This window comes from Sorex fumeus, unplaced genomic scaffold (genome assembly GCF_029834395.1).
Source record: "Sorex fumeus unplaced genomic scaffold, SorFum_2.1 ptg000125l, whole genome shotgun sequence".
Lineage (NCBI taxonomy): Eukaryota > Metazoa > Chordata > Mammalia > Eulipotyphla > Soricidae > Sorex > Sorex fumeus.
In genome coordinates this window covers 4,791,598-4,816,330 of record NW_026606182.1, presented here as the reverse complement: position 1 = coordinate 4,816,330, position 24,733 = coordinate 4,791,598, and the positions used below count along the sequence as shown (strand labels likewise).

Sequence of the window (24,733 nt, the reverse complement as noted above, 5' to 3'; positions counted from 1 at the left end):
CCTCCTGGGAAGCTAGAGGCAGGAAGGGGCCTGGCCGGTGTCCTGGGCGCCCTCGGTAGGTGCTGTAAGGGCCCGGCACCCCCAGACTGTCAAGGGGTGAGCAAGGGCCATGGCGAGTCACGCGCAGCATGGGAGCTGGCCAGTGACGGGGCACATGTGGGCAGCCAGCTGGCCGTGCATGGGAGGGTCCCCATCTGTGACAAATCAAGGTGGCCTCCAGCCCACAGGCCCCTTTTCCCCTCCTGTCACGCACAGCAGGGCCAGCTACGCGCAGTGTGAGGGACAGGGACGCAGATGGGCCCTGGGGGGAAGGAAAGAGGCTCAGGAGACCGCAGGGCACCCAACTTCAACTGGACCATTGGTGACACTTTTATTCTGGGGTTCCTGGGGACCAAACACAGGTCCTGCCACGCCAGCCACAACCTGGTCTGCTCCTGTCAACCCGCATCTGGGGTGGGCCCTCCCCTCCCCAGAGACCTGTCCTGCAGGGCAGGGCGTGAACACGTGGGCCGGCACTGTTCCAGCCTTGTGGGGTGGGGGGCAGCACAGCCCCTCTTCCCGACCCTGCCCCGATTCTGGTCTGCACCGCTTCACACACGTGTCACAGTGAACGGGGCTGGGGTCTCCCTGCATTTTCCGTGGCGCTGGGCCGACCGGAAACAGCCTCCCTTGAACTGCTCCCCCATCTCCGGGGCAGCACCGAACAGCAGGGTCCCGCCCGAGAGGAGCAGCCAGGCCCCCGAAAGGCCTGGGTCAGGTGACAGGCAGCGCCACAGGACAGGGGCTGTGGACAGCTCTGGGCCCCGGGAGCGTCTCCAGAGCTGCCTCCGACGGCACGGCCTCCTCGCAGCTCACCCGACCCTCAAGTGTCCTCACCGCCTGCTCTGCACCATGTTGGGGGGTCCCCCACGCTCTGGACACAGACCCCACCGGGCAGCGGGGGACGCGGTGGCAGCGGAGGGCGCCGAAGAGCTTCGGGGATTCTTGTCACCAGCAAGGTTAGGGGCTTCTGGCCTTGGCGGCAGTGGTCCTGTGGTGGCCGGTCCTCAAGGTCCCCCGCAGGGCGAGGCGGCCGCGGGCTCAGTTGTCCGTCTCCTGCTTGATGCTCTCGACGGGAACCGGCAGCTCGGGGCTCGGGGCCCTGTCGGGGGTGTCGGGGGGATCCGGATACTCTTCCTTCACCCGCACGGTGATGACTGGGGGGATGGGGGTGAGCGCTGGGGGGCTGCTGGCCAGGGCTGCCCGCCTGTGGGGTCTCGGGTGTCAGGGAGGGGCCCTGGTGCGTGACCTTTGCCCTTTGGGGCAGGAGCGCCCCCAGACTTACTCTCTTCCGACTCGGCGGCCTTTTCTGCGTCCAGCAGCCGCTTCTTGGAGGCTTGTCTGAGGGGCCGGGCCTTGGCGGGGGGGATTCTCTTCCCTGTGCGTGGAGGGGGGGTCACCCAGCCCGTGGGAGTCAGCTCGGCATGAGGCGGCCCCGAGCGCCCCCAACGCCACCCGGTCCCCAGAGAGAAACAGTAAAACGGATGATGAACCCTCCACGGTCGGGGGGCGCAGGGGGCGCCAGTCCCCTCTCCCCCAGCCCAACCTCTCTCCCCCAGCTCTCCTGAGCCCCAGACACAGGTGCGGGGGGCGGCCCCCAGGGACAGGAGCCGTGCCAGGGGCCACTTACTCTTCTTCCCAAACTGTTTCTTTCTCTTCTTTGCGGCCTCCTTGGCCTTCAGAGGCGCGGACGGCTCTGTGGCGGGAAGGCCGGGGCGGGGGTGAGGAGGGTGCGAGAGGGCGCCAGCCCGGCCTGCCCCCCACGAGCCTCCCGGACACGGGACACCTGAGCGAGGAAGGCAGAGGGACGGGATGAGGTGGGCAGCGTGGCGCCGCTGACACGCGGGGCGCTGGAGGGGCTCCCCAGGGCGCCGCACCTGTGGCCACGGGCGGCTGCAGCTGGTAGCCGGTGAGCTCGCACCAGCCCACGGGGTAGATGTCGGGGGACTCGCAGTCCACCCACTGGTCGTACTCGCTGTCCCAGCCATCGAAGTGGATGCTGAGCAGCCGGTGCACCACGCGCCGGACCGTGGCCACGCAGATGAGCCGGGGCTCCATCAGGTCCACCGCCTCTAGCTTCATGCCCACCTTGAAGCCGTGGTTCGGGCAGTCCTGGGCAGGCGGACAGGGTGGTGGGCAACCCGCTGGGGCCTCCCTGTCCCCACGCTGGGGTCCGGCAGCCCGAGCAGAGTCGCCCGCTGTGCTGTGACCCCACCCGGCCGCCCCCCACACCGCGCCCTCACCATGTTGAAGAGCCTCGAGGGGGCGGCCCTGGCCTTGGTTTTCTCCAGGTACGTCTCCCAGTTGAAGGTGCCGCCTTCGTAGCCTGCAGGCACAGTGCCGTGAGGACAAGAGCCCAGGCCGGCCCTGCTGTCACCACCACCTCGGGGCCACCGGCTCACCTTTGGGGGGCGTGAGCTCAATGTCGTTCTTCTGGCAGAAGGTGGCTGGGAAGATGGCGTGGGACGACGCGTGGTAGCAGAACCAGTCGGCGCCGTCCGAAGTGGCCCCGTCCACGGAGATCATCAGGTAACCGTCCAGCAGCACCTGGCAGCGGTCCCGTGAGTGGCACCCCCACTGGAGCCTCAAACTCACGGCGACTCATCGTGCCCACCGGACGGCAGGGACAGCACCCGGCCTTGGTCCCAGCTTCCCCTCGGGCTGGCCACGGGGAGTCCTGGGGGCTCTCGCAGTCGGAGGCGGGTGGCGGCAGCACCCAGGGCCACCCCGTCCCCTCGGCCACAGTGGCCCTGTGCTCACCTTGCAGATGGTGGCCACACAGATGTTGCCCAGATTCAGGGGGTCGATGGCCTCCAGCTTCATGCCCTCCTCAAACCAGCCGCCCTCGGTGTAGACAGCTCGGACCTGGAAGGAACCCAGCAGTTGGGGACCGTGGGGTGGTCCAGGCGAGGGAAGCACCCCCCCCCCCCCCGAGTCTCACCTTCTTGAACAGGTAGGGCACGGCGTCGCAGTAGATCTTGCGGAAGGTGGGGTGCTGTGCCATGTCGCTGCGCCTCTCTTCAGGGGAGACGGCAGAGGAGCAAGGGAGGGTGAAGGCAGAGAAGGGGGCCACCCCCACTCCCCAGAAATATGGGGGCTTCCTGCAAGTGCCTGACCTCTGCCCTCAGCCCCCCACCCCCGGGCCTTCTGAGGGGACACTCAGCACATGGGGAGAACCAGGCCTGCACCCCTGGGTTCACAGCTTCAGGCTGGGGGAGGGGAGGTCTGCTAACCCGACAGCCGGATGCCGTGGCCGACACGGCGGGACCACCCCACTGGGTGGATCAGGGGGCTCCACATGTGGCACCAGAAGTCGTCGTCACTGTCCCCATCCTCATACAGGAGCCGCAGGCGACCCCCAATGACCGTGTCCACCACGGCCATGCGGGTCCGGGACACCTGGCCCTTGTCCACCACTTCCAGCCGCATGCCCTGGCGGAAGGGGTACTTCATGCTCTCCACCATCTGCAACGACAGTGCCCAGATGCCAGGCCCGGCCGCACCCCCTCCTGCCTTGGGGTGTCTTCAGAGAAAGGGGAGGCCCTGGAGGCCCCTCCAGGCCGCTCGAGCCCCGTGCCAGGGTACCATAGTGTAATCCCCAGTCATGCCAGGAGGGGGCGCCCTTGGCAGCCACAAAGGGCTGCAGGAAACTGTCCAAACCACACACGGCCAGCTTGAGCTGGAAGCGGCAAGCGCAGGGGACCTGAGAGAGGAGAGTGCCCGGTGCGGGGAGACCCTCCTGACACACGGGAGCTGGGCAGGGGCGAGAAGCCACCCTGATTTCTGATGCATCCAGCGCTTCCCAGAAGAGGGGGCCGCAGGGGTCTCAGAACAGCATCCATGGTTTCCCCAGACACGAGGCCGGGATGGGGCGGGACCAACAGGATGTCGAGCCCTCAGAATCCTTCCCAAGTGTGGGTTGGTTTTCATAAGACAAACTACTCAATACTTTTTTTTTTTTTTTTTTTTTTTGCTTTTTGGGTCACACCAGCAATGCACATGGGACTCCTGGCTCATGCACTACTCAGGAATTACCCCTGGCGGTGCCCGGGGGACCATATGGGATGCTGGGAATCAAACCCGGGTCGGTCGCATGCAAGGCAAACGCCCTACCCGCTGTGCTATCACTCCAGCCCCTCAATACTTTTTTTTAAAAAGAAAAAAAAGAAGAGAGAGGAGGGCATTTGCCTTGCAATTTGGACCCAGGTTAGATTCCCAGCATCCCATATAGTCTCCCAAGCACCACCAGGAGTGATTCCAGAGGGCAGAGCCAGGAGTAACCCTTGTGCATCACCGGGTGTGATCCCAAAGGCCAAATTAAAAAAAAAAAATTAAAAATTAAAAAATTGGGGCTTGGGGCTGGAGCAATAGCACAGCGGGTAGGGCGTTTGCTGTGCACGCGGCCGACCTGGGTTTGATTCTTAGCATTCCATATGGTCCCCTGGGCACCGCCACGGGTAATTCCTGAGTAGTGCATGAGCCAGGAGTAACCCCTGTGCACTGCCAGGTGTGACCCCCCCAAAAAAAAGCAAAAAAATAAAATAAAAAATAAAAATTGGGGCACACTTGGAACCATCAATACTTCCTAAATATGCACAAAGCGGGACAGGAGCAATGGTACAACGGGGAGGGCGTTTGCTTACACACAACAACCTGGGTTCGATCTCTGACACCATTTAGGGTCCCCCAAGCCCCGCCACCAGTGATCCCTGAGCGCAGAGCCAGGAGTAGGCCCTGAGCACCGCAGGGCACGACCCCAAACCAAAGAACGACAAAACCCAACACAAAAACACACAAAACTAAACCAAATAGGGGGCTGGAGCAATAGCACAGCGGGTAGGGCGTTTGCCTTGCACGCAGCTGACCGGGTTCAATTCCCAGCATCCCATATGATCCCCTGAGCACTGCCAGGGCTGATTCCTGAGTGCAGAACCAGGAGTAACCCCTGTGCATCGCTGGGTGTGACCCAACAAGCAAAAAAAAAAAAGAAAAACCAAAACCATAAAATGATGCTAACACCATTTCCTCTGCCCGACTCGAGCAGTGCCAGGTAGAATGCACGCTGAGCCGAGGCGAGAGGAGCAAAGGACAGACCCAGCCCTGAGCCTGGAGATTGCTCCGAGCCTGGGGGACGGGTAAGTGGGAGGGGGCGGTGGGAGGGGGCGGCGGGAGGGGGACACTCGCCAGACCTTGATGTGGAAATCCACGGGGAGCGTCCTGGCGCCCACCAAGCGTTTCATGAGGTAGCCCTTCCAGTCCGTGAACTTGGCGTGGATGGCTGCGGAGACACGGAGCCCGGTCAGCCCGCCCCATCTCGCACGCTGGGCGCACGGCTGCTCACGTCTGCGCCCTGGGTCCGCCCGGGGCCCCGGGGCCAGTGGGGTCTGCCTGGGCTCCTGGAAGCAAGTGGGGACTCACTCCTGGGTGGCACCAGGATCTTGCTGTTGATGGCACACCAGCCGATGGGGTGGACGTCCACGGTGCCCAGGTTGCACCAGAAGTCGTGACTGGCGTCATTCTCAAAGCCCTCGTACCGCAGCAGCACCCGGTACCCTGCAGGAAGAAGGGGCGCTGGGAGCTCCAGAAACCCCTCGAGGCCTGGGGGTGGGGGCAGCCGCAACCCCAGCAAACTCCGCCCAGGGGAACGCAGTGAGCACGGTGGGGAGGAGCACCTTTTCATCACTCAGTCATCTCAGGAATCACTTTCGGATTTTCCCTTTTCTGGGCTGGTCTTTGGGCTACCCCCTGCCAGTGCTCAAGATGTGCTCCTGGCTCTGTGCTCAGGGCACCACAAATGGTGCTGGGGATCAAACCGTGTCGGCTGTGTCCAAGCAAGGCGAGCACCTTACCCACTGTCAGGTCTCTCTCCCCTGCCCCCCTGCCCCGCCAGGAGTGACCCCGAACATCAAGACAGCAGCCCCACAGCTACGCCAGAGCAAACAGGCTTGGGGGGCTGGAGGAGCTCGCAATCGGAACCTCCAGGTTGCATCCCGGCTTCACCCCGGCACCCCGGCAGAACGGCGCGCCCCCATGTGCCCCCCTGCCCCTGGGATCAGCCCAGCGGCGGAGAGCAACAGGGAGGGCTCCCGAACTTGCATGTCTGTGCTTCCACGGAGGGGGCAAGCTGGCGGGGAGGTGAGGGGGGAGACGCCCAGCCAGGGCCCGCGCCCACCTGCGGCCTGGATGACGGACGCAATCCAGTACACGCGGCTGGGCAGCACGGCGTCGCTGTTGAGCACCTCCACCTTCATGCCCTTCAGCACGTCCTCCCACTGGTCGTACAGGGGCACCTGCGGGAAGAGGGCCGTGAGGGCGCCCCCCGCGCGGGGCGGCTGGGCCCGAGGGCGGAGGTGAGCAGCCCCGAGCTGGCCTGAGATGGACAGCGGGGAGGGTGCTCGGTCCCCAGCACCCATCTGGCCGCCCGAGCACCGCCAGGAGTGATTCCTGAGAACAGAGCCTGGAGATGGCCCTGAGCAGTGCCGGGTGTGGCCCAAAAACAAAACAGAAAAGACCGGAGTTGCGGGCGGAAGGGCCTGGGGTGGGCAACGGGTGCTCCTCCCCCAGTGCTCCCCTTCACAAGACCCGGGCCAGCGGAACCAGCCAGGCACGGCACCCCGCAGGAAACTTCCAGCACTCGGCGGCAGGCCCAGCTTGTGGCCAACATCGCTTCCCCGGTCACGCCAACACCTTAAGGGCCAGTCTCCCTTCTCTCAGCCCGGCTCCCAGTGCTGCTGGCCCAGTCCTTCTCCCCTCTCTAACCCTGCAGTGCCCTGGGACCCCCTCTCCTCTACACCCCAAGCAGTGGCCTGGAACCCCGACTGTGCAGCTCTGCACCCCACCTGTGGACTGGAACCCCTGTGGCTGCCTCCGGCACCTCTGCTCTCCCCTGAGGGAGATGTGTCCCTTTCGGTTCTCAGCTATGGGACACTGGCCAGGATGCCAGCTGGGGGCAGCTCCCATCAGCGCTCAGGGTCCAGGGGAAGGGGGTGCTGCACCCCCAGCCCGGGATCTGCCCTCCCCACTGAGCGGGCAAGTCAGGGGTTCCCCATCAGCACTGGGGAGTGATGTGGAAAGGTTCCCCGCCCCCCTCACTGGGCACCAGAGGTGGGGGGTGGCACCACATGCCCCCTCCCCTAAACGAACACCAAACCCTGTGGGAGGGCCTGACCCCCATCCCAGCAGGAAGTGGTGCGAAAGCAACGGCAGAGGGAGGAAAGAGGAGGGGGGGACCCCCAGATCTCCCAGCTGTGGGGTGCTAGGCCCAGCCCGGGCTGCCCGCACTCACGTGTTTGAAGCAGCTGACGGGAGCGGCCTTGTAGCTGTGGTCCTTCAGGAACTTCCCCCAGTCGAAACCCAAGACCAGTGCTGCAGGGCGAGAGGGGGTCGAGGTGTGGGCCTGCCCAGCCCCCCTGCGCCCGGCCCAGCTCTCCCTGCAGGCCCCATACCTGCCCCGCCAGAGGCCATCAGGATGATGCCAAGGGACCGAGGGAATGTTCCCCTCCTCCCCTCCACACAGAAGGCAACCAGAGACCCCAGGGCTCAGCCCGGCCCCCCCAGCCACTCATTGGCCGCAGGTGCCCGGAGGCGGGGCACAGGTCCCCAGGCCAGCCACAGAGACAGGAGTGAGAATGTTTCCATGCCTGTCCCCATCAAACCCCCTTGTCCCCCATGCCGAGGCACCTACCGTCCTGGCCCGTGGGCGTGCCGTCCGCCAGCTGGCCCGTCCCCTGAGAGTGGAGGAAAGCGCCGATCTTGGCCGACCAGGCGGCCTTGTGCAGGACTTTGGCCTTCTTGGTGGGGGGCTTTCCCTGGAGGAGCAGGAGGTTGGGGAGTTGGAGGTCAGGCTCCCTTTGCAAATGAAGGCCATCACAATGACAATGCACCCAGGAAGGGAGCCAGGGCTGGGCGCTGAGCCTTCACTTCCTCTAGGCTCCTCCCCTGCACCTAGTCAAGGCTCAGCATTTCCCTTCCCTGCATGACCCCCCTCTTCCCCCCCTACCTGCTGGAGCCAGAACATTCTGTCCCCAACATACATGTTGCTACTTTGGGACCTATGACACTGGTACGGGGGGGCGGAGGGGGGCGGTGGGGGGGCGGTGAGATGCTTGCCTAGCACGGAGCTGGTCCTGGCTGGCTCTCCCACACCGCGTACAGCCCCCAGCCAGGGGCACCGCCCCTGAGCACAGCAAGTGTGACCCCCACACCTCCAACTCAAAACAGTTTGAAATGCACTTTCTTTTTTTTTTTTTTGTGCATTTTGGGTCACACCTGATGATGCTCAGGGGCTACTCCTGGCCTTGCACCCAGGAATTACTCCTGGCAGTGCTCAGGGGACCACATGGGATGGTGGGAATCGAACCCGGGTCGGCCGTGTGCAAGGCAAACGTCCTACCCGCTGTGCTATCGCTCCAGCCCCTGAAATGCACTTTCTTAAGGGCCTTGGGTCAGACTGAGTACCCTCATCAAGGCGAGGATTTTTCCTTCGTGTTTTCTTTTCTGGGGAGTCACCCTAATGGTGCTGGGGACCATGTAGTATCCAGGATTGAACCTGGGAGTCCCACACACGCAGCATGCACTCCATCCCCTTAAGCCAGCCACCTCTCGATCGGACGACATCCTGAGCTACACCAGCAGTGCTCAGGAGGTCATATGTGGTAACTGGGGCTCAAACTAGGGTCCGTCACTTGGCTTTTGGACCACGCCTGGCAGCAGAGCTCAGGGCTCTCTCCTGGCTCTGTGCTCAGCAAACACGCCTAGCAGTGCTGGGCGACCGTATGTGGCGGCTGGGGTCGAATGGGAGGAGCTGCATGCAAGCAAGCACTAAACCTGTGCGCGCTGTCCGGGCCCAGGAAAGCCTTGAACGAAACGGCAAAACGAGGGCCGCAGCAGTGAGTGCTCCCCAGGCGAGATGGGGATGGAGCACGGGGCTGGACCTGGTAAGATAGGGGAGGAGCACTGGGCGGGGCAGGTAAGATGAGGACTGAGAGTGCTGCTTCCAGCCCACAACCTGCCCTGCCTAAAGAGCTGGAGAAGATGAAGACCAGAAATTCACAGGCCCAGGGGCTGGAGCGATGGCACAGCAGGGAGGGCGTCCGCCTTGTACGCGGCCTTGTACCCAGGTTCGATTCCCGGCATCCCATATGGTCCCCTGAGCACTGCCAGGGGTGATCGCTGCGTGAAGAGCCAGGAGGAACCCCCTGTGCATTGCCGGGTGTGACCCAAAAAGCAAAAAAAAAAAAAAAAAAAAATTCACAGGCCTGGTAGGGCCCGAGCAAAGGGCCCTCCGAGCTTGCTGGCTCTCAGAGGCCGGGGCCCCAGCGGGGTCTCCCGCCCGCCTCTCACCTGCAGCCGCGCCAAGATGCTGGCCTTCTTGGAGTTGGAGGAGTAGCTTCTGGAGCAGGAGACGCTGCAGAATCGCTTGGTCTTGGAGAAGAAGGCTTCCCGCGTGCCCACGATCCCGCACATCTCGCACACGGCTGGGAAGGAAGCGGACCACATGACTCACCGTCACCACCCACCCCAGCTCAGCCCAGGCACGGTGATCGGACCCGGGGCACCGCGCTGACCAGCGGGCCACCTAAGGGAGCCAGAGAGAAGATTCCGAGGCAGGCACGACACCCAACAAAGCTGCTCCTAGCCCTGGGTGCGAGTCAGCAGGGGGACGCGGGAGAACCTAAAGCAGCAGTGTGGGCTGGGCCGTGTGCAGGGAAGCGTGCAGGGAAGTGAGTTGAGATGCGTGTGAGCTGGGACACGTGTGAGTTGGGATGCGTGTGAGAAGGGAAGCGTTCAATCCCTGCTACCCCATGGGCCCGAGCGCCCAGACAGAACTGCAAGATCAGCCAGGTGTCACCAGATATAGTCTCTGAGCACTGTTTGGGCAGCCCCCAAATAAGGTCTCTTGATATGTCAGTCTGATGGCCTCGATGGCCTCTAATGGTTCTGGCTAGTTGTAATGTTCTGAGATTCTAAGAGAACATTTGGCAGACAGAGGGAGAAAAATGAAAGGCGAGAAAGGGAGGAAGAGGATGAATCGAAGGACGATTCAGCAGGGCCGAGAGTCCAGGGCTTGAGGCACCTGCCTGGCACTCACCCGGCCCCTTTGCTCCCTGGAGGCACAAAATGAGCCCTGAGCCCAGCCAGGAGCCAGCGCTGAGCCCCACCGGGAGGCCCAGAAGGAAAACGACCACACCCGCAGCAGATTCAGCAGGGGCAGAGCCACTCTGTTCTCCTGGGCGGGGGCCACCCTCTCTGATGCGGGTGTCCCATCACAGAAGCAACCAGTGGGGACCAGCGAGACCAACACAAGGCTCCAGCAGCCACCCAGGCATCCCGTCTCTGAATGCTTAAAATCCACTGACTCCCACGTGGGAACCTTTTATAAGGGGTGACTCTCTAACGTACTTGGGGGCTACTCTGAGTTTGCTGCGCAGTGGATCATGTGGTGCTGGGGACCATGTGGAACCTGGGACTCTGAGCCATCTCCTGACCTTCCAGGGTGGTTATTTTATATACATGTATATATGTATATATAGGGAGAGAATTTTTTTTTTTTTTTTGGTGAGGGGAGGACCACACTCAGCAGTGCCAAGGGATCACGCCTGTGGGTACTCAGGGACCATATGAGATGTCTGAGATTGAACTCGGATCAGACACATGCAGGGCAAGCGCCCGACCTGCTAGAGTTTCTCTCCAGCTCCTCCACTGGAACCCTGACCCTCTGGGCCAGGTCCCTTCATTCTGCATTTCCCTCCCCCTCTCTACCAACCCCAGCAACTTCCTTTCCTGGACAATAACCATTACACAGGTGTTCACCAGCTTCTGTAGTCCTCATCCTTTGTGAATACGAAAGGGCACAGTAGCACTGTGCCACCACTGCCATTTAATTGGTGCACTCACAAAATCAAGGGAATGAAGTTCAAATCATTCACTTTGGGGCTGGAGCGATAGCACAGCGGGGAGGGCATTTGCTGTGCACGGGGGGCTGACCTGGGCTCAATTCCCAGCATCCTATACGGTCCCCTGAGCACTGCCAGGAGTAATTCCTGAGTGCATGAGCCAGGAGTAACCCCTGTAACAACGCTGGGTGTGACCCAAAAAGCAAAAAAAAAAAGTAATAATAATAATAATAATAATAATAATAATAATTCACTTTGAATGAGGGGCTGGAGAGATCATACAGCAGGTAGGGCAGCTGCCTGTATGCCACCAACCTGGGTTCAATCTCTGGCCCAGTATACGGTCCTCCGAGGTTGCCAGGAGTGACCCCTGAGCACAGAGCCGGGGCAAGCCCAGAGCACTGACAGATGTGGCCCAAAAACAAACCACTGCTATAGAAGAATTGATCCCTGTAGGCCGCGTGAGCGCTTCCGCCTCTCTCAGCCCCCAGAAACCACACGCAACTCTCCTTCACCCCCACAGGGCTCTGGCCACCAGGCCCACTCCCCGCCTTCCTCCCCAGCCCCCCACCCAAACCCTCCTTTTCTCCAGGGGACACCCCGGAGTCACCTGGCTCTGAACCACTGCCATCCAAGGAGCGGGGCGTCCCAGGGCTGAGCAGATGCAGGGGGGAGGTGGGCAGCTCCCCTGCCTCGCGATCCTCAGTTTCCGGCTCACTTGACTCTTCCAGGTAAGAGCTGCTCTCGCTGCCGGCGCTGCTATTGCAGCTCCGGAAACTGTCGTACCCGCCGAAGAGCTCCAAGTCATCGTCCTCCTCTTCCTCCTGCATTGGTTCGGGGTTCGGGGTCTCCTAGTAGAGGGTGACACAAACGTGTTCGACAGAAGCAATCAGGGCTAGCCTGGGGCCGAGAGCGGGACAGTGGGCCTTTCCAGTTTTTCCCTCTTGGGGTCACGGCTTAGGGATGGACAGAGTGACAAGCAGAACGAAACACCCCTTCAGCAGACACAAGGGTTATTACTTAGACATTTCTCAACTGCCACTCAAGGATAGTTGAACAAGACAGAAAATATGCACCACGGGGCCGAGGAGACAATACACCAGGTCAGGCTCTTGCCTTCAATGCAGCCGACCCTGGTTTGACCCTAGCACCCCACATGACCACCTGAGCCCACAAGGAGTGATCCCCGAACGCAGGGCCAGGAGGAAGCTGGGTGTGGCGCCCCAAACAGATAAGAAAACATGGATTAGTAATTCAGAAGCTCCTGTAGATTGATAAATGATAGTGTTTTAGCATGATTCAAGTAGAATATAATCTTGTGACCCTCAGTGTCTCAGGAGGGCATTTAGGAAAGATGTACATTTGAATGCACACTGATGTACATTTGGGCTGGAGCAATAGCACCACTGGGTAGGGCGTTTGCCTTGCATGTGGCCGGCCTGGGTTCGATTCCACGTCTCTCTCGGAGAGCCCGGCAAGCTACCGAGAGTATCCCGCCCGCACGGCAGAGCCTGGTAAGCTACCCGTGACGTATTCGATATGCCAAAAACAGTAACAAGTCTCACAATGAAGACGTTACTGGTGCCTGCTCAAGCAAATCGATAAACAATGGGAGGACAGTGCTACAGTGCAGAACATTTGAAAGGAGCAGCACAGGGCTGGAACAGAATGCAAGGCACATGTCTGCAGTGCAGCCAACACTGGTTCAATCCCCAGTACCATGCAGGGTTGCCCAAGCACTACAAGGAGTCCTGAACAATCCACTCAAGAATACGGAGCCAGGCATTTTCCCTCAAGGATGACTGGGTGTGGCGACCCCAAACCAAAACAGAGATTGCGACCACCAGAGAGAGAGTTCTGGACGAAGGCCCTTGCCCACCCGGATTTAACCCTAGGTAACACCTATGGTCCCCCAAGCACCATCAAGAGTGATCCCTGAGCACAAACTCAGTAGTGAACCCTGAACACTACTGGTTGTGGCCCCAAACTTCCCCTCCTTTGCTCCCTCCAGAGAAACCGGGGCCAATGTCTCACATACAGTAGCTGCTCAATAAATATCAGACATTATTTCTAGTTAAAAGCAAGGGCTCCGGGCCGGAGAGGAAGAACCGCGCCTGGAAGAGTGGGTAGGGCACTTGCACTGCCTGCTGCCCGCCTCATGCAACGCCCTGAGCATCACCAGGTGTGGCCCCCAGGCCAAGAGAAGGCGTCGCGCCCTGGCTCTGGCGGGATTCATTGATGGATTAGCAGGACTTGGCACAAGCAGCTCCCCGCTCTCACCGCCTGCCCCCTCCCCCCACACCAGGTCCCAGCAGCGGCCACTGACAGCGCTGCAGGGGGGCGGGATGGCGTCACTCCCCGACCCCCAGGTCCTATTTGCGTCTCTGCCTGCCCAGGTGCCACAAAGGAGGCCGAATTCAAAGACCCGGTGCCCAGATGCCAAGCGCCTGCGCGGGTGGGGGTGGGGCGCGTTGCGGCCCTGGTGGGGGGAAATGGGGGAGGGGGGACCCGAACCTGGGGAGCTTTCAGGAAGCGCCTGGCAGCTGCGACCCCTCCCCAACCTCGGCGGCGCCAACCAGGAGGTGCAAAGCAGAATTGAATCCCGGGGGGCTCGCGCGGGCACCCGCAGCCCCCCGCCCTGCCCCCCGCGCGGGACACGCCTCACGACCCCCCGCCGGCGCGACGGGAACCTGTCACCCCGAAACGCCTCGCGGGGTCGCACCCCCACCCCCTGCACCGCCCCCCCGGGGAAGCGAACGGCGACGCCGACCTCCGCCGCCGGGCTCGGTTCCGCTACCTCAGTTTCTCCATCCTTGTCCCTCCCCCCGCCGCCCCCGGGCAGCGCCCGATGGCCCTAGGAAGGGTCGCGCGGGATGAAGAGACGCTCGGGGGCTGCCTCTGCCGCCGCAAGGAGCCGTCTCGCTCTCACCTCCACGCCCTGGGCCTTCTCCATGAGTTCTAGCACAATCTCGCTTCAACCGTCAGCAAGTGGAGGGCGCCATGTTGGCCCCGCCGAGCTGCCAGAGCGCGCTCATTGGCTGCCTGCTGGAAGCGCCGGCCAATCACGTCGGAGGAAAGCGGACGCGCTGGGGCTGTGCCCGCCCCCTCGCCCTCGCTGGGAGACCCGGATGCCGCGGGCGGTTGTGGGACTTGTAGTTCGTGGCAGAGGCGCTCTCCCGGAGGCGTGTGCGGGTGGGCTGGAACTGGTGATTGGTTTAGGCGTAGCCCTAACCCCCAGCCTTTCCCTGTTCACAATCACAAAATCACAAATCATCCTGTTATTCGTGGATTGCCTCGAGCAGGCCCCAGTAACGTCTCTTTCATCCTAGCCCTGAGATTATATTCAAGGCTCTTTAGGAGAATGAGACCCATCATTGTTACTGGTATTTGGCATATTTGGTACGCCACGGGGAGTTTGCCAGACTCTGCCCTGTGGGCAGGCTACATTCGATAGCCTGCAAGTTTGTCCAAAGTAGGAATGAGATAATAAGATGTCATAATAAGATGTTGTGATAAGATGTCACGCAGCCGCAAATGCGGCCACGCGGTTCCGGGAGCTGGTTTTTATAGTCTCTGAGTCTTGGCCGTTGATGGGATTACATGGCACCAGGGGGCCAGGTGGTGGGTGTGACCCCCGCCTACTGGAGTTTGGAGGATCTGGGTGGAGAATGCTCGGCCCCAATCCATGTAGGCTTGGAGATCTCGGCCCCGGAACCCGCGTGGATTTGTCCCTCTGCCAGTACCTTCATGTGTGCGAAGAGTGGTCTCAGCATGGTGGTGGCTGGTCCTGGAGGTCTTTGGCTGCCGGAGCCCTGGTCGGGGCAGGGAGGAAAGCTCAACCCGCTCCCCTCCAAGGGGCCCCTCCAAGGGGTTCTATTTTTTTTAACTTTTTCAATTAAGATAATTTTTTTTTTCATAAAATTCTTCACACTAATTGTTTGGGCTTTTTCTTGTTTTTCTTTTTTTTTGTTGGGGGGGGTCACACCCAGCGATGCACAGGAGTTACTCCTGACTCTGCACTCAGCACTCCTAGTGGTGCTCGGGGGACCATATGGGATACTGGGAATCGAACCCAGGTCAGCGGCATGCAAGGCAAACGCCCTGCCCGCTGTGTTATTGATCCAGCCCCACACACTAATTGTTTACATTCAATATCTCAACCCCAATCCCGCTACCATTGCATCTCCCCACCACCATCACTTTGAATCTTCCCACAACTATTCCAACCTGCCCCTTAGGCAGATGGTAATAATTTACTTTGTATTTCTTGCCATGAATAGCATGAGGTGTCTCTGGGCATGAATGCAGCTGTGCTCTCCTGGAATTCCAAAATTTTCAAATATTTGGGATCCGGAGTGAAGAGCCGAGCCAGTGTATTGATGAGTACTGACGGCAGGTTCTTCAGGTGTTCAGGTCTGACCTTGTCTGGGCCAGGTGCTGTTTGTTTCTTTACCGACGAAATGGCGTGTCGGATTTCGGAAGGGAGAACGTTGGGAACGACATATCCATCCTGTGGAATTTGGTATGTCGGCATGTGGACATGGCTATCGAAGAGATTTGAGTAGAAGTCATGGATAATCTTCTCCATTGCCGTTCTGGAGGCTGTGATGGATCCATCAGGACGTCGGAGGACAGTCATCTTGGTCTTGTAGTTGGCGAAGGACAGGCGGGCGTTACGAATACTTTTCCTGGCTTCTGCTGCATCTACCAGTACTTCTGCTCTTCTCTCTTTGAGGTCTTCCTTGATCGCATCTCTGCACTGCTTTGCGAGCTCGGACGTTAGCTTGCGGTTGCCTGAGGCATGCGCCAAACCACGTTGGCAAATTAACTCAAGAGTTTTCGAAGATAGGCGTTTTTTTGTGGCTATCTCTCTCTTGGCGTTCCTTGCACATTCATGGAGGTGCTGAACCAGTCGATTGTATTCCTCGTCAATGTTGTCAACAATGGCATCTTCCCATGTTGCCGCAATAGTACCAAAGAGTTCCCAGTTGGTGGTCATTCTGGGAGTTCTCTTTTTGAACTTTGCAGCCCTTTCTCCCCGCTCTGTGAAGTAGAATTTTGCACGAAGGAGACGGTGGTCCGATCCCGTTCAAAATTTTGGGACAACAGCGACATCGGTCAGGCAAAACCGTCGATTGAATATGATGTGGTCTATTTCATTGTGGAATCGTCCACTGGGAGACTCCCATGTCCAACGTTTAGATTCTGCCTTCTGGAACTGTGAGTTACCATGGATGGTCTTGGTCGACATGATGAACTCAGACAGTCTCTCACCCTGTTCGTTCCATTCTAGGTCATAGGTCCCGACGTGAAGTTCTTCAGCTGATCTTCTCGGTCCTATCTTGGCACTAAAATCACCCACAATGATCTTGTAGAAGGTGTGGTCTTCTTTATAGAACTTCTCCAGCTCCATGTAGAACTTCTCGATTTCTCTTTCATCATAATGAGATGTTGGTGCGTAGACAACGAAGATAGAAACTGCAGGCAGTGAGCCACATCTATTCAAATGTAAACGTCCGATTCGGGTTGTTAGGCATTCGAATGAATCAATGCTCTTGGCCAAGTTTGTGTTGACAAGGACACCGACGCCTCCAACACCTCTTTTATCACATGTTCCGAGGAACAATTCTTCTCCAGCGTCAAAAACGGCATGGTGAGATTCATGCCTTCTTGTCTCGGTCAGACCAATGATGTCGTACTTGATCATTCGCGCTTGTACCATCAGGTCCTCGATGGATGCATCTGATGCTAGCGTACGTGCATTGAAAGTACAGACGATCATTTTTGTCTTCCTTCGTTGTGGCAGCCTAGGTCGGCCTTGAGATTTTGTCGGCCTCTCCTTTCTCATCCTTCTCAGTGCTGCCATGTCGGTGAAGCCTTCAGGGTCAGGTGAATGAGACCAGTTGTAGTTACTGGTTTTGGCATATGGAATACACAACGGATAGCTTGCCAGGCTCTTCCGTGTGGGCGGAATACTCTCGGTAGCTTGCCAGTCTTTCTGAGAGGGATAGAGGCTTTTGGGGCGACCTCTAATCACCCTCTAATCACTCGCTACCTGTCTGAATGCAAGGTTCCGTCCCAATGGAAAACCAGCAGGACCGTACTACTGTTCAAGAAGGGAGACATCCATGACATTGGCAACTATCGCCCGATCTGCCTATTGTCTGTCATCTACAAGTTGTTCACTCGAGTCATCCTAAATAGGATTGGCAGAACACTAGATGAAGGACAACCACGCGAGCAAGCCGGGTTCCGCAAAGGATTCAGCACCATCGACCACATCCACACGATAACCAAGCTCATTGAGGTTTCTCGGGAGTTCAAGATGCCGCTCTGTTTAACGTTCATTGATTTAAAGAAGGCCTTTGATTCTGTTGAGATGGAAGCGGTCATTGAAGCCCTTGCCAATCAGGGCATTCAAGCCCAATACATCAAGATCCTCCGTGAGCTGTATTGCGGATTCACTACCAGGATCTCACCATTCTACAAAGAAGTGATCGTTGATGTCAAGAGAGGGGTGCGGCAGGGTGATACCATTTCACCGAAACTCTTCAGTGCCACCCTCGAAAACATCATGCGACGACTGGAATGGGAAGGAATGGGAGTGAAGATAGATGGTCGGCAACTACACCACCTCCGCTTTGCTGATGACATTGTTTTAATAACACCAAACATCAGCCAAGCGGCACAAATGCTGGCCGACTTTGACTGTGAGTGTGGAAAGGTAGGACCACAGCTGAATCTTACGAAGACAATGTTTATGAGAAACAGCCTTGTTCCTGACGCCCCATTCGCTCTCAATGGAACGACCATCTCCAAATGCAACAGCTATGTGTACCTAGGTCGAGAGGTCAACATGACAAATGACCTGGCACCCGAGCTGCGCAGGAGGAAGAGAGCGGCTTGGAACGCCTTCAAGAACGTCGAAGAAATAGCTAAGAGGACGAAGAACCTCTGACTCCGGGCACATCTCTTTGATTCCACTGTTCTTCCTGCATTAACATATGCCTCAGAGACCTGGGCCCTACGCAAACAGGATGAGAACGCTATTTGGATCTCCCAAAGAAGAATAGAAAGAGCTATGCTTGGAATATCACGTTTCACTCAAATGAGAGAAAGAATCCGGAGTTCCGACATCCGTCGACAATCAAGAATCAGGGACGCTGTCTCATTTGCCAAGGTGTCGAAAATCAGATGGGCTGGTCACGTAATGAGATTTAAAGACGACCGCTGGACTAGAGCTGTTACTGACTGGATTCCACGGGATGTCAAAAGACCGCGTGGCCGCCCACCTACCAGATGGTCAGACTTCTTTGTCAAGGTCATGAACGATCGGTTTGAGGCTCTTCATGTTCCTAGAGCGAACAGATGCCATTGGGCTACACTAGCACGCGACAGGGACAAATGGAGACATTACTGGCGCCCGCTCGAGCAAATCGACGACTAACAGGAAATTAAATGATAAGTGATAAGTGGGATCTGGAGGCATATCGGTGATGTGCTGCTCTCTTCCAATATTTATTTACGAGTCCCTAAATCATGGCCATTAATTCATTTAAATGACACCCAGAGGCAATTCCTATTCGAGATTGCCAGGAAACTGGGAGGGTGGGGAGATGGGGAAAAGTTGTCCATCCATGACTCCGTGAAACCTGGAGTTTTCAGACACTAGTCCTGCATACATGGGATTTTCAGCGGGTTCATTCTCATGTATGGGGGCATGGGATAAGCCTGTGAAGACTGACCGTTAGCGTGGCAGGGATTAGGTTCTGGAGGTTGTGGCTGTTGGGGTTCATTTGGGGCAGGCGGAGGGGCACACCTGACCCCCTCCGAGGTGTCTGGGTGAAATCAGCCTAGTGCGGGGTAGAGAGATATCTCTGAGGCACGCTGCTCTCCTCCAGAGATTCATTTGTGAGTCTCTGAGTCATGGCCATTAATGCACTTCAAATGGCCTGCTTTTGATCTCTTTTGAGATTTATTTATGGGTCTCTGAAGGAAGGCCAGCAAATGAGCTTGTATAGCCGAGTTGAACACCTCCGAATTGTGGGTGTAATTCCGAAATATCTAAATTTAGGCTCTTTAATTTCTCCGGAAAGTTGGTCCCAAGTTGTTGGGGACTGGCCAGAGGCACAGCGGCAATTTTTGGGTATCAGGAAGCCTGAAGTCGCCATCAGGCTGCTGATGAACTAGCCCCACAGGTACAGGTTGTGGGGTACAGGCTAGGTGGCGCCACACCATCTCGCATTGTATCTATTGATCCCCAGTACAACATGGTCCCCTGAGCACTGCTAGGAACAACTCCTAGCTCCAGCACAGAGCCAGTAGCCTCAGAGGACCTACGTGCATGTGTGACCCAAAACCCCAAAACAAAAACAGGCCAGAAAGACAGTACAGTGATATATGCACTTGCTTTGCAATGCCGGGGACTGAGTTCGATTCCGCTGCCCTATGTCTCCACTCCTCCTGGCCCCTGAACACAGAGCAGGAAATTAGTCCTGAGCATCTTCAGGTGCGATTCCAACTGCCCCCAACTGCCCTCGCTCTCAAAAAGATTATAAGACCAAATGAAAGTTCCGTCTTCTTTGTCCTAGCTCAGTGTACACGCTATCAGCTATACAAAATGAAAAGAAAAGGAAGCGAGCAGTCTGTTTAGTACCATGTGAAGCAGAGAAGTGGAAGGAGTATTCTTTGAGGGAAGGAAAGGAGTTGAGGTCCTAGTGACTGGAACTGTTAATGGAGGTTGAAATGGCAGTTAAAGAGGAATTCAGTTGAAACATCCTGTTAAGCAGGTTGCTAAGCAACTGTGGCCCTCAGAGTGGGCAGTGCCCCGACTTCCTTCTCGCTCAGGGCTCCTCACTCTGGGTGTCCTGGAGTACCAAGCTTCTTTTTGACTGGGAGGGTCCACACAGATTCATAGGCTACACACAGATTCATACACTTTTTATTCTTAATGAAATCACCCAGAGATCACGAAGATACAAAATTGCTCAGGATTTGCTTTCAGTCAAATAATATTCCAACATCTATCCCTTTCAGAGCCTGTTATTTTTTTTCTTAACTTTTTTATTGAATCACAAAGACCATTACAAAGCTATTCACGATTGGATTTCAGTCATACAGTATTTTAACACCCATCCCTCCACCAGTGTAATTTCCCAGTACCAGTGTCCCCCGGTTCCTTTCCATCATCCCCTACCCACAACTCCCTGCCTGCCTCTATGGCCTCTATTGCAGTCTCTCTCTCTCTCTCTCTCTCTCTCTCTCTCTCTCTCTCTCTCTCTCTCTCTCTCACTCTCTCTCTCCCGCCCTCCTTCCCCACCTTGGGCATTGTGCTTTGCAATGTTGATACTGAAAGGCTATCGAGAATATCCCTTACATGCTTTTAACCCTCAGATTTGTCCAGAGGCTGTTCTTGAGAGATGTCCCTCCCTCTGAAAATCACACTTGTCCCTCCTCTGGGCCCTTGGTCTCCCCTCCTCTATGGGCTCACTCCCAACAGCAAGACAAATGCGGTCCGATGTCACCAACTCCAAACAAATATTGTGCCATCCCACACACCAATGAAGGACATGCTTGCCCTGACAATTTTCATTTTCAATGTCATGTCCAGTCGCCTCTGCTCTTGGGCTTTGAGGTGGCAGAGGACTCCCTTCCTCAAACACTGTCCATTATCGCCTCCTGCTTGCCGTTCCTGCCTTTCCGCATATCATCTCCCCGTTTGCAGGACTCCCCGCTTCTCCGTGAGATTCACAGACTGGTTTTCCATTACTCCGACTCTGCCCAGGACTTGCCCTTTCGCTGTAAGTGACGGCATCCACGCTCAGTGCTACCAGTATCATTGATATCCCAAACTGCAGTCCTTGTTTTGTGCTCCAAGCTCCTCACATGTACCACTGCTACAAAGCCAACAAACAAACCCACTCCTCCAGTGTTTGCTAAGGACAGGACACAACCAACCAACCACAGGATTCCTCCCTCTCCATCCCGCAGACTCAATTCAGCAATCAATCCCTAGAACTCTCCACACCTACGTGAAACAGTTCCACTTCTATGTGTCTCTAGAACCACCCCAAATCCAGACCATCATCCTTTCTCTAGGTTCCAGTGAAGCCTCCGTGCTGGTCTCCTCTTTCACCCTAAGTCATGGGCTGGATCCAGGAGAACATGCACAATTTGTCAGTTGTCTGCCCTGTTCCATACCTGACCACCCACTTCACTTATGATTTTAAAATTTGTTCATCTTTGTTTATTGGGCCACACTTGGCGACACTCAGGGAATAAAACTCCTGGCTCTGTGCTCAGGGATCACACGTGGCGTGTAAGACCACCTGCCCCACTCTCTCTGATCACTCACTTCCGTCTGGCTTTTCCCCCAGTAATTTTAAAGACCCTTAAGAGAAGCCAAAGGGACTCCACATAGGAGTAGCGAGTTATTTCTTCCAATAATTTCGGATATAGCTCCACTGCTCTCAGCCCCAGGAACAGCGAGAAGGCCCAGGCACCCCTGACATTGCAGTCTGATCCAGAGGAAAGGCGACCAACGCTCTCTGGCGTCCACACAGGGCCGAGCACGTGCTAACCTCAGGCCCCGGTGACCGGTCCCGAGTACGCCCCGTCGGGGAACCAGCTCAGCATGAATGAACAGAGGGCCCGTTGGGGCGGGGGCGGGCTCGACTCCAGGCCCGCCCTCCCGTCCGACTTCCGGTTCTGGGGGCGGGGCCTGAAGTCGCGTGGTCCGAAGCCGAGGGCGTCTGTGTCCAGCGCCAACTGCTGGCCGGAACTTGTCATAGCCCGCGTGATGCTCAGTTGGCGGCGCTAGTAAGGTCTCTGATCTCTGGTATCCTGGAATTATTTATTTATTTATTTATTTATTTTGGGGGGGGTCACACCTGGCGATGCACAGGGGTTACTCCTGGCTCTGCACTCGGGAGTTACTCCTGGCGGTGCTCAGGGGACCCTATGGGATGCTGGGAATCGAACCCGGGTTGGCCGTGTGCAAGGCAAATGCCCGACGCGCTGTGCTATCGCTCTAGCCCCTCCTGGAATTATTTTTATTTCAGCTTTCAACCTGCTGCTTTTCAACCAGCTGCTTTTATTTCAGCTTTCAACCAATCCTTTCTGCATTTCCACTTCCTGTCACCTGTTTCAGTCAACAACATTTTGCACGAAAGAAAGGCAGGGATTCATAAGAGAAGGAACACATGGAGGGTGCGGGATCCCGGAGGAAAAGAAAAAAGAAAAAACAGGTTCCAAAAAGAGCCGAGAGCACCGGCAAGTTCCAGATGGAGTAGGCGCCGCATCCCGCCTCCCCCAGATGGAACCCTGGTGACCAGAAGCCTCTACAAACACAGCTCGAGTATGCGGGAACGAGGACTTTTTCTCAAATCTGCCGGACTACACCTCCCAGGTAACCTCTGATTCCGGAAGTCACGCCCACAGCCCGCCCCCCAGCGCCATCTTTGAAGCGTTCAGAATAAGAGAAGGAACACATGGAGGGTGCGGGATCCCGGAGGAAAAGAAAAAAGAAAAAACAGGTTCCAAAAAGAGCCGAGAGCACCAGCAAGTTCCAGATGGAGTAGGCGCCGCATCCCGCCTCCCCCAGATGGAACCCTGGTGACCAGAAGCCTCTACAAACACAGCTCGAGTATGCGGGAACGAGGACTTTTTCTCAAAACCGCGCGGACATCTCTCTATATACAAAGTGATCAATGAGAAGTAAACCACCCAATCTTTCTCCCTGAAAATCAGAGTTAAGTTTGGAGCATGGCCACAGCCCCAGAAACACAAGGACTTAATGCAGAAACCAGCAGCTTAGAGCAGAAAAGTGAACGGACGATGAGTTAACCCAGGCCATCATTTCTGCCCCGAGGGGAAAGGGTGTTGCCCCATTCGCCCTCTCTTCTCTGGAAAGAAGGATGGCGGCCGCATGGGAGCCATGTGGACAGCAGGTATGAGCCGGGGGTGTGGGGGCGACTAAAACCTCATGGGAAGGGGGGCGTTCCGGTCCGTCCTTCACGCCCTACCGAGGTCACCAGTTGCCCCCCACGAGCGGCTCTCCAGCACGGCCACAGCCCCAGAAGCACAAGGGCTTAATGCAGAACCCAGCAGCTTGGAGCAGAAAAGTGAAAGGACTATGCGTTAATCCAGGCAATCATTTCTGCCCAGAGGGGAAAGGGTGTTGCTCCCTTCCGCCCTCCTCCCTCTGGAAAGAAAGATGGCGGCCACATGGGAGCCTTGTGGACAGCAGGTATGAGCCGGGGGTGTGGGGGCGACTAAAACCTCATGGGAAGAGGGGCGTTCTGGTCCGTCCTTCACGCCCTACCGAGGTCACCAGTTGCCCCCCACGAGCGGCTCCCCAGCACGGCCACAGTCCCAGAAGCACAAGGACTTAATACAGAACCCGGCAGCTTGGAGCAGAAAAGTGAAAGGACTATGCGTTAATCCAGGCCATCAAGTCTGCTGGAGGGGAAAGGGTGTTGCCCCATTCGCCCTCTCTTCTCTGGAAAGAAGGATGGCGGCCGCATGGGAGCCTTGTGGACAGCAGGTATGAGCCGGGGGTGTGGGGGCGACTAAAACCTCATGGGAAGGGGGGCGTTCCGGTCCGTCCTTCACGCCCTACCGAGGTCACCAGTTGCCCCCCACGAGCGGCTCTCCAGCACGGCCACAGCCCCAGAAGCACAAGGGCTTAATGCAGAACCCAGCAGCTTGGAGCAGAAAAGTGAAAGGACTATGCGTTAATCCAGGCAATCATTTCTGCCCAGAGGGGAAAGGGTGTTGCTCCCTTCCGCCCTCCTCCCTCTGGAAAGAAAGATGGCGGCCACATGGGAGCCTTGTGGACAGCAGGTATGAGCCGGGGGTGTGGGGGCGACTAAAACCTCATGGGAAGAGGGGCGTTCTGGTCCGTCCTTCACGCCCTACCGAGGTCACCAGTTGCCCCCCACGAGCGGCTCCCCAGCACGGCCACAGTCCCAGAAGCACAAGGACTTAATACAGAACCCGGCAGCTTGGAGCAGAAAAGTGAAAGGACTATGCGTTAATCCAGGCCATCAAGTCTGCTGGAGGGGAAAGGGTGTTGCCCCATTCGCCCTCTCTTCTCTGGAAAGAAGGATGGCGGCCGCATGGGAGCCTTGTGGACAGCAGGTATGAGCCGGGGGTGTGGGGGCGACTAAAACCTCATGGGAAGGGGGGCGTTCCGGTCCGTCCTTCACGCCCTACCGAGGTCACCAGTTGCCCCCCACGAGCGGCTCTCCAGCACGGCCACAGCCCCAGAAGCACAAGGGCTTAATGCAGAACCCAGCAGCTTGGAGCAGAAAAGTGAAAGGACTATGCGTTAATCCAGGCAATCATTTCTGCCCAGAGGGGAAAGGGTGTTGCTCCCTTCCGCCCTCCTCCCTCTGGAAAGAAAGATGGCGGCCACATGGGAGCCTTGTGGACAGCAGGTATGAGCCGGGGGTGTGGGGGCGACTAAAACCTCATGGGAAGGGGGGCGTTCCAGTCCGTCCTTCACGCCCTACCGAGGTCACCAGTCACCCCTCACGAGCGGCTCTCCAGCACGGCCACAGCCCCAGAAGCACAAGGACTTAATGCAGAACCCAGCAGCTTGGAGCAGAAAAGTGAACGGACTATGCGTTGATCCAGCCCATCAAGTCTGCCGGAGGGGAAAGGGTGTTGCCCCATTCGCCCTCTCCTCTCTGGAAAGAAAGATGGCGGCCACATGGGAGCCTTGTGGACAGCAGGTATGAGCCGGGAGTGTGGGGGCGACTAAAACCTCATGGGAAGGGGGGCGTTTCGTTCCGCCC

General features: G+C 57.6%; 2 protein-coding genes across 4 annotated transcripts in view; one reads left to right on the top strand and one right to left on the bottom strand.

Annotated features, from left to right (window-relative positions):
* Positions 1 to 5,641, top strand: part of RANGAP1 (Ran GTPase activating protein 1) — a 32,138-nt gene extending 26,497 nt beyond the window's left edge. Inside the window, exon 17 of the mRNA XM_056137556.1 lies at positions 5,631 to 5,641. The gene's annotated coding sequence lies outside the window, so the exon portion shown is untranslated. The remainder of the gene's footprint in view (positions 1 to 5,630) is intronic.
* Positions 385 to 13,956, bottom strand: L3MBTL2 (L3MBTL histone methyl-lysine binding protein 2). 3 transcript variants are annotated; one of them, XM_056137552.1, is made up of 17 exons: positions 13,864 to 13,956; positions 11,545 to 11,785; positions 9,382 to 9,515; positions 7,724 to 7,847; positions 7,325 to 7,404; positions 6,212 to 6,329; positions 5,458 to 5,592; positions 5,229 to 5,317; positions 3,273 to 3,504; positions 2,981 to 3,057; positions 2,800 to 2,904; positions 2,442 to 2,586; positions 2,283 to 2,365; positions 1,917 to 2,151; positions 1,670 to 1,735; positions 1,325 to 1,417; positions 385 to 1,196 (listed from the first exon to the last, which is right to left on the bottom strand). In XM_056137552.1, exons 1-17 carry the CDS (start codon positions 13,885 to 13,887, stop codon positions 1,081 to 1,083), a joined length of 2,097 nt encoding a protein of 698 aa, XP_055993527.1. In that variant the 5' UTR covers positions 13,888 to 13,956; the 3' UTR covers positions 385 to 1,080. The 3 variants fall into 3 exon arrangements, with proteins under 3 accessions (XP_055993527.1, XP_055993525.1, XP_055993526.1); XM_056137550.1 differs by having other exon boundaries at positions 387 to 1,196; positions 1,670 to 1,825; XM_056137551.1 differs by having other exon boundaries at positions 387 to 1,141; positions 1,670 to 1,825.
* Positions 13,957 to 24,733: the final 10,777 nt, after the last annotated feature.

Coding starts and splice junctions, on each gene's coding strand:
- L3MBTL2 (XM_056137550.1), bottom strand. CDS start 13,887: ATGGAGAAGGCCCAGGGCGTGGAG. Junction 11,786..13,863: donor AGAAGGCCCAGGGCGTGGAG/GTGAGAGCGAGA, acceptor ACCCTCTACTAG/GAGACCCCGAACCCCGAACC. Junction 2,905..2,980: donor TGCCCTACCTGTTCAAGAAG/GTGAGACTCGGG, acceptor GGTTCCTTCCAG/GTCCGAGCTGTCTACACCGA.